Source organism: Corvus kubaryi, unplaced genomic scaffold (assembly GCF_017639235.1).
Source record: "Corvus kubaryi isolate FWS band 111438036 unplaced genomic scaffold, C.kubaryi_AGA036_p1.0 37391, whole genome shotgun sequence".
In the NCBI taxonomy this organism is placed as follows: Eukaryota; Metazoa; Chordata; class Aves; order Passeriformes; family Corvidae; genus Corvus; species Corvus kubaryi.
Window position 1 is genome coordinate 10,752,398 of NW_024581130.1, and position 8,374 is coordinate 10,760,771.

The 8,374-nt window shown below is 50.5% G+C and overlaps 1 protein-coding gene across 1 annotated transcript; it reads left to right on the top strand.

Annotated features, from left to right (window-relative positions):
• Positions 1–1,247: 1,247 nt before the first annotated feature.
• On the top strand, positions 1,248–5,220 carry MIS18A (MIS18 kinetochore protein A). Its single transcript, XM_042038042.1, has 6 exons — positions 1,248–1,484; positions 1,638–1,704; positions 2,332–2,454; positions 3,490–3,583; positions 4,309–4,379; positions 4,811–5,220. The coding sequence occupies exons 1-6, from the start codon at positions 1,286–1,288 to the stop codon at positions 4,842–4,844; spliced, it is 588 nt and encodes a 195-aa protein (XP_041893976.1). The 5' UTR covers positions 1,248–1,285; the 3' UTR covers positions 4,845–5,220.
• The last annotated feature ends 3,154 nt before the right edge of the window (positions 5,221–8,374 follow it).

The following is an 8,374-nucleotide window of genomic DNA, read 5'->3' on the forward strand; positions in this document are numbered from 1 at the left end:
ATAGCTTCAAATACTGTAAGACAAAGCCCAGAGTTAGTGTGTTAGTAATTAGCCATCCTGAAGGCAGACACCCATTCACACAATCACGCACTGGCATGGACTCTACTGCAAGGAAACAAAACCAGGTCAGTGAGACAAGCTATGCAACATTTTCCCTGTGCTAGATTAGCACCTACTATTCCACAATACTTACATTTATTAACCTTCAACTTGCTTCCATCTACTGGAATTGGATCTATGTAATCCCAGTAATATTCATAAGACCAGAAATACTCAGAGGAGTTTGTTCTGTTAGCCATGTCAGTGGTGCCTTTTAAGCCAGCTCAGAACTCCGACCCACTCCTGTGCTTCATTGTACTTCAGCGCCCTCAGAAAGAGAATTGCACAACTGATGTCTGTGCCAATCACTCCGGGGTCCCGCAGCTCAAGGACTGCCTTGGGACTGAAACCACCTAGCAGCAATGAGTATTAGTGTACGGCAGAGATGTAAGAGCAGCCCTGAAAATGCAATGCTTGCTTCCTGCTGGACACTCATGTTATTCCTCAGCATGTTTTAAACTGAGATGGGTGCCATGTAACCTAGGGATAGGGTGGACAAGTGCCAGCTGGGTCACAAACGCTGCCCTCAGAGCAGTGCACTGGTCCTGGGAGCTCCTGAGCACAGCTAGGCTGAAAGACATCCCTGAATGTATCTTGATGGAAAGGGCTGGGGTCTGGAGGGGCCACACAAGGGGTGGCTGAGGGCACTTGACCTATTCAGCCTGGAGGAGACTGAGGTCAGAGCTCACCGGCGGCTGCAGCTCCTCCCGAGGGGCAGCTCCGTTCTCTGCTCCCTGGGACAGGATCCAGCGAACGGCTGGAGCCGTGTCTGGAGGCGTTTATGTTGGGTATCAGCACCCCAGAGGGTGCTGGGCACTGCCCAGGCTCCCCAGGGAATGGGCACAGCCCTGCAGAGCTCCAGGAGCGTTTGGACCCCGCTGCCAGGGATGCCCAGGGTGGGATTGTTGGGGTGTCAGGGGTGCGGGGCCAGGAGTTGGACTGGATGATTCTTGTGGGGCCCCTCCAACTCAGGAGAGTCTCTGAATTAGGTGAGACTTGCTAAAACGCTTCATATACAAACAATGTACGGGGGTGACCGCACCCTCCGCCCTGTCTCGCTGACGCGCCCCAGCCGCCGCGCCCCGCGGGCGGAGCGGGCCGGGCCGGGGGCGGCCCTTGGCGGGCGGGCGGTTCCGGGGCGGTGCCCGGCGTCACTGCCGGTCCCTCGGCGGGCGGGCGGGACGCGATGGCGCTGTGCCCGGAGCTGGAGTGCTCGCTGTCGCTGCTGGAGCCGGGCGGCGGCCGGGCCGAGCAGCAGCAAGAAGGGCAGGCGGGCGCGGCCCCCATGCCCATGGTGTTCATGTGCTCCGGCTGCAGGCGGCCCGTGGGCGACACGTCGAGCTGGGTGTTCAATGACGAGGAGGGCGGCTGCATCCTGCTGCGCAGTGAGTGCCGGCCCTGCCACCCCGGCGCGCCCCCGCGGTCGCTGCCCGCATCCCTCCACCCCTCCTTCCTTCCTTCCTTCCTTCCTTCCTTCCTTCCTTCCTTCCTTCCTTCCTTCCTTCCTTCCTTCCTTCCTTCCTTCCCTCCCGCTGCAGGTGCGGCCGCCAGCGTCGCCGTGGACCCGGAGCGGAAGGTCTCCAAGCTCCCCGGCGAGTGCGGATGGTGAGGGCCGGTCCCGGCTGAGCGCAGTCCCGGGGGAGTCGGGGGTTCCCGGGGGAGGCGCTGAGGACAGGCCCGGTAAAGGGCCCGCGGTGCTCGTGTGCCCCCCAGAGCCCCTGGAACGCTTATCTGGGGTGGTCTGCACAAGGTGCTTGAGGGACTTCTCACAAGGACATGTCATGATAGACAGGGGGAATGGCCTTAGGATGAAGGAAGGCTGGTTTAGATGAAATATTAGGAAGAAGTTTTTCCCTGTGAGGGTGGGGAAGCCCTGGCACAGGGTGCCCAGAGAAGCTGTGGCTGCCCCTGGATCCCTGGAAGTGCCCAAGGCTGAGTTGGACCGGGCTTGGAGCAAGCTGGGCTAGTGGAAGTGTCCCTGCCCATGGCAAGGGGTGGAACGGGATGAACTTTAAGGTCCTTTCCTCAGGTAGTGACTCTATTGGTCTTGCTGAGGTCAGCCCGAGGAGCTGTTGCAAATTCAGGGTGAAAGATGAGTGCTCGTAATTTACACTGTGTAAAGCAAGAATGAATGCTATAAAAAATTCTAATGCATGAATTTTTTTAGCAAAGGGATGGCGAGAGGTGCTTCCTTTTATTTTCTCCTGAATAAATGTTATTTCTTGCTTACAGCATGGTAGAAACCTTATTCTGCTCTGGCTGCTCAAGGACACTTGGCAGCATCTACAGGTGCACCTCAAGGCATCTCGACTACAAGAGAGATTTGTTCTGTTTCAGTATTGACTCTGTTGAAAGGTAAATGCAGAATGTTTATGGATCAGCCTACCAGCTCCACTCATCAGGCATCACACTGAGGGTGCTCCTGTTATATCTCTGACAAGTCTAGAGGTAGCTGTTTCTGCTGCTCTGTCCCAGAGCTGCTTTCTGCATTGCTGCTGTTGGCATCATAGTGCTCAATTGTGAGGAGCATCACCTGTGTTAGGCAAATCCTAGAAAAAAACAAAAAAAAATACCAGGTTTGCCTTTTGTATGAGATGTTGCATTCCAGCCAAGAAAATATCACCAGGTACATAGCACAGGGTGGTTCCTTCTCATTTGATCAGAAGAGGACACAAACCAAGCACCAAATAGGCCTGGCTGGAGCCTGGTAGGGGTCAGCATTATCAGCAGGAAGCATGGCCAGAGGGGCTCAGAACTTGGGGTGGGTCTGACCTGTACTGGCCACATCTGCTTTGTCCTTGCAAAGGCAAATCTGACAGCTGAGTATGTGCTTGAGACTCTCGCTCAGCCATCTTAAAATCTGTCTAGGAAATGAAGGTGTGCATGGATTTTGTTGGTTTATAGCACCTAAAAGTGGTCTTAAAGTATTCTTTAATAACTATATCCTGATTTAAGGCTCCATGCCAGAGTTCTTTTATGCAAGCATTGTTCTAATAGACAGTGATTGTTCATCTGGCCTAGTTTTAATGTCTCTGTTTTTTTCTGAAGTTCCCATTTGTTTCGCTGTATTGCTGTGGATGTTCACCCTTGTACTCTGGACAGTGGTTTGGTTTTGTTTTTTTTCATTCCACAGCCATGATACTTTGTTTTTTCCATGGCAGTAAAATTCTCTAAAGCACTGACCTGGCCACAGAATGGCAGCACTTTCCTGGGCAGTCATGCCACTTCTCCCAGCCAGCGCTGCTGTGCTGTTCTCGGTGTCTGTGCAATTTTCCACTGTATCCTGTAGCTCTGGAATCCACAGCTGTCTCTCAGGGTTCTGGAGGAGTGCTGTATTTGGATTTTTGGCTTCAGAGTGGGAAGTGCATGATCTAAACTGTGGAATCTCAGCTATATTCTAGGAACCCCGGAAAAGCAAGCTGTTCTTGATGAGGAACCTCTTACTCTTGAAAGTCGAGCTGTCTTGCAAGAGGTGCTGCAAAGGGTAAGATTGAACCTTATACCATTCTTTGTTTAAATCACCTCTGTGAAGTCTTAAGATGCTTCAGTGGTTTCTGCAGAACAGTTTATTTCACCCAGAGCAATTCAGTGCATTGTAACATGTACTGGACTGCTTCATGCCATTGATATCTTGTGTTATGCAAGATTTTCAGCAACTTTTCCTTCAATTTTTGTGGTAATTAGCATTTTCTGTTTATCAAGCACAGCATTAGGTTCCTATTCACGTCTCAGTAATTTGATATGTTGTTTCTAATTAGTTCTGATTCACTTCTCCGGATCTTCACTTAATTTTTGGTCATCTCTCTTCTGCCCTTTGTGCAAATGGACTTAATGCTTTTGCTGTAACTTCGTACTGTAATATTACATCATAAATCAAGTTGATGTTTTACTGTACTAAAATCTTGTGACTGCAAGTAGGGAGAGTTAGGAGCAAATATTGTAAGGAAGTTGACTGTGGAAGCTGAAGGTTGTACAGCAAAAGCTGAGTGTGTGCCTCTGACACTTACCAAGGCTGGAAAAAGTTACAGACTGTGGACAGTGAATGTTAGAGTTGGGTGACCTTTCAAAGTGTGAAAGTAGCGGGAAAAGAATCAAATCAAAAGAATTGGTGGTTTGAGATCAGGTTTGAGCCCTTTCTGGCATCCACACTTGCTCTTTATATTGTCAGATTCTGTGTGTGACCCAGCACCTTTCCCTGGTTGGTTGCAGGTAGATACCATATTCAAAGCTCTGGAGACAAGACTGACCACTATTGAGTCCCGTGTGGCTGCTCTGCATAGGCAGGTCTGACAGCAGATACATGGTGAGCTGCAGGAGAATGGTGAACATGAGACTTGTGCCAGTAATCCTGTGGGAGCATGGCAGAGACTGTCCAAGAGCAGAGAGCTCTGGGTGCCTGTGCTGCAGGGAAGCAGTGCTGACCGAGGCTGCGTCCCAGCCAAGGAGTTCCTCTTTGTCTCTTAAGAGGATGCCCCAGGGTTTTTTCTTAATAAAGACTTCTGATCAGCCCATCTGTAGACTTCTGGTTTAATGTAAATATTTATTTAAATTTCTGCCTCTGAAAGCAAAGCATTTATCTCCTGGCTTCCCTGCTATTCAGTATCTACTGAACTGGGTGTGCATTTTGCTAAGCTAATAAAAAACCTCTGTGTGATTCTGTAGTGTCCAAAGGAACAACATTAAGTCATTTTTCTTTTTCTTGTCTCCACAGCCTTAGCTTCACTCATGCTCAAAGACAGGAATGACTCAGTAACTATATGGGGTGGTTTGTTTTGTTTGGTGGGGGTTATTTTGCAAGGTTAGGGCTAAAATATGATGTAAAAAGGGGCTTTTTTTTCAGCATTAGATACAATTCTTTTGCACGAGGTGTTGAAGGTCAGCTGTTTTACAGCTTCAAAAGGAGGAAGCCAAACCAGGCTGGTGGTGGCTTTAAGCAAGGCTTGGTATAAGTTTGAGCAATTTATTCAGCAGTTTTTTTGTGTTACTGCAGATATTTCAGTTGTGTTTGTTTTCTGTGCATTTGGCTAATTGTCAGTGTTTCTCACACAGTATGACTGTCCCACCTCGTGTTTTTCAATAAAAGCAAGCACTTGTAGTATAAAGCAAGAATAATCTCAAAAAGTGTTTTGTGTTTTGTTTTGCTTTATTTATTTATTTTGTTACCCAATACTGCTTAATTTTACTACTGTGAGTTGTTAAGTTTTCTCCAAAAACTCAGAATTAATTTCCCCATTCTGCCTCATTGGTAGGCTCTGTTTCTCTTAGAAAAGCTTCTACCCTCCACCTTCACTGCCCTGTTTTGAAGCAGTGCTCCAGCTTAGCCTGTAGTGATGGGTCTTCTATCCTTTTGCTGTTCAGGTGACTAAAACCTTTTGTTATTGACATACCTGCCAGAGGAGCTTACATTACTCCAGTGTAATTTGTGAGGCAGTTTCTGCTCTAACAAGTTTTTGAATGCTGCTCGACAGCAGAAGACCTCATTCTGGATGTCTGAAGAGAGACATGAAGTACCCTTTAGCTGAAGGTTGGTTCATGTTCGAAGTGGGAGGTTGAATAACCCAATGTTTATCAAGCTGGAGGTGGTGTCTAAGTGGATCCTTGTCTTTGATAAACTATGAAATACATGGTTTAACTCTACATTTGATAGAAAGGACTAGATTTGCTGGTGACAAGCAGCACATCTAGTTTGAAATGTGCACATGGAGGGCAGCAAACTGTGGTTCAGAGCTGGCTCCCTGAAGAGACTCAGCAGCTGAGTCCTTCTGACACTTGTGGTGCATTTCTAACATCTCTGTTCCGTGTCCCTGATAGAGCTGCTGTGTCCAGAGAAAACTAAGTGCACACATGTGAGAAATGGTTGCTTTTCTCCAGGCAAGCATCTGAATTTCAGGAACTTGAAGAAAAAAACGTCCTGACCCACCTGGAATGATTTGGGTCTCAGGAGGCATCTGGGAGCCTCCTGTTGTGTTCTGGGTGGGGCTGTGGCTATAAAAGGGGTAAAGGACATGGGGAGAAGGGGGGGGGGGCGGGTAGAGAAGCAATGACTTGGGCCAGTGACACCATGTCCATGGCAGGTCCAGCCTGTGCTTCAACTTAGTGCTACTCTGAGCCCTCAGTCTGCAGGGAAAGGAACCTTTGGGGAAGCTCTTACAGCTCTAATTAATGCTTTGTGATGATTTTCTGGAAGTAGGCTGTCCATTCTGACCCATTTTCTTCCCTCTCCCTGTCAGATTGTACCTGCTGAAAGGCTGAGGTGAGACCAGGGTCTGTAAAATCTCTGATTGTCTGTACCTTCCTGAGGCTGAAGCCATGTTTGCTGCCAATGACGACCTAATGGGAGATGCTAAAGACTGAAAACTTCGGGTTTTTTCCCCCTGAATCCCAAGGCTTTCTCAGCAGCTGTGTCCTGTACATCTTTTAAAGGAGTTTCTGGGTTTAGAAAGGTTTTTACATTCTGCAATATTTATCTGTAACTGAATTTAAAAGAATAATACTGTATCAATGTGGTGTTAATTAGTTTGTCGGAGTTGGTTAATTAAAACAAATCATTGATAAGGGGTTTGAGCAGCCCTTGGTTGGAGCTGGCAGCTCTTATTTAATTTCTCTTCATTCCTTTAATTTCTTTCAATTAGTTCTTAAGCCATTACTGCAATTAGCATATACAATAAGGAGAACAGCATTTCTGCCCTGCTGAACTGGGAAATCTAAGCCCAATTCCTTGGAGAAACTGAGGCAGGGGACTGGGAGCTGAGCCTCTGGCTGGGTTTTGACAGTGGGAATTCAGTGAGGAAAAAAGAGGAGAGATCCCCAAAAAGTGGCTAAGGCCAGCTGTGCTGGCTTTGGGTGCTCCCACCCCAAAAAATACTCCTGGTTAAAGGGCACTTGAAGAAGCAATGGGATGTGTTGGGGGGCCTGTGCTGGGACCTCCAAAACCTGGTCAGGGATGCTGGGAAGTGTCAGCTCCGCAGGAACACTCCGGAGGGGCTGTGCTGGGACCCCTCAAATTCCATCCAGAGATGCTGGGCAGTGCTGGACCTTTGGGATGCTACTGAGAGGCTCCACTGCCTGAGCCAGAGCTTTCCCGTTCTGTTCTGTCGTGCTTAACACCGGGCAAGTCATTGTAGCCCCACAGGTTGAAAATCCCATCGGAGCAGTTGGAATCACAGCCGATTACACAGAAGCCAGTCCGGGAGAGGAAATGAGCTGTTCCAAAGATTTATTTTTCCCAAAGCGTTTTTCTAATTTACACCAGAACCTCTCCTCTCCCCCCAGATCCCGTATCCTTTAGTTTTGGGGTTTCTCATAAAGAATTTTCTGCCTACGCTGGAAAAAAAAATTCCCTGGCACTGCGTGGAGCGGCGGGGTTTGGGGGCTTTCGGGGCCGGCAGAGGGGTCCCTGCGACCCGGCCGGTTCCAGTCAGCCCGAAGCAATCGCCGCCGCCGTTCTCCCGTGCACGGCCCCGGCACGGCCCCGGCACCGCCCCGGCACCGCCCCGGCTCCCCGCGGCCGCAGCGGGACCGTACCCGGGACCCCGGAGCGGGAGCGGCAGCGCCGGGCTCAGCCCCAGCGCCCGTCCCGGAGCGGCTCCTGCCGCCCGCGGCGATCCCGGCCCCGAATCTCTCCAGGGGAGAGGCGGCACCGCCCGGACACCGACAGGACCCGAACCAGAACCCTCGGCCCCATTCCCGGCCCTGCCTCAACTCCCCGGGCTCCGCGCAGCGCCGGGGACAGCGCCGGGGACAGCGCCGGGGACAGCGCCGGGGACAGCGCCGGTCGGGCCGAGGTGCGCGGGGCGGGCCTGGGAGCGATGGTCCCGCCCCCATCCCCGGGACGAGCGGCCCCGCACGGGGCGGGGCGGGCGCGGCTCAGGTGTGCGGGACCAAAGTGATTCAATCCCCGGGAATCGCTTCCGCAGCCATTTGCTCACTCAGAGAGCAATGCGGGCGCGGGCCCCGCGTCCGGGCTCCCAGGTGAGGCGCGGGGACTTTGGCCTCCCCTCCTGTCCTCTCCGCTAGCCCTCTTTTCTCCCCGCGTTCCCCTTTCTTTCGTCATCATCCGCCCCCCTTCACTCTCACCCCAAAACCTGACCCTTCCTCTCGCACCTTTCTCCCCCTCCTTCCTAGTTTTTCACTTTTAGATATATTGACGACGAATACTAATTTATGTATAGATTAATTTTGAAATAAAGCCTCTCTATCTACCCTAACATATACTGGAATATAATAAACTGGGAATAGAGATCAGCAAGTTTTGAGAATAACGAGCCGGCGTTTT

Bases quoted from the DNA above. Each gene is read 5' to 3' on its own strand.
- MIS18A (XM_042038042.1), top strand. From the start codon at position 1,286: ATGGCGCTGTGCCCGGAGCTGGAGTGCTCGCTGTCGCTGCTGGAGCCG. The intron at 3,584-4,308 runs GTAAGATTGAAC...GGTTGGTTGCAG, and splicing joins TGCAAGAGGTGCTGCAAAGG to GTAGATACCATATTCAAAGC. The intron at 4,380-4,810 runs GCAGGTCTGACA...TTGTCTCCACAG, and splicing joins CGTGTGGCTGCTCTGCATAG to CCTTAGCTTCACTCATGCTC.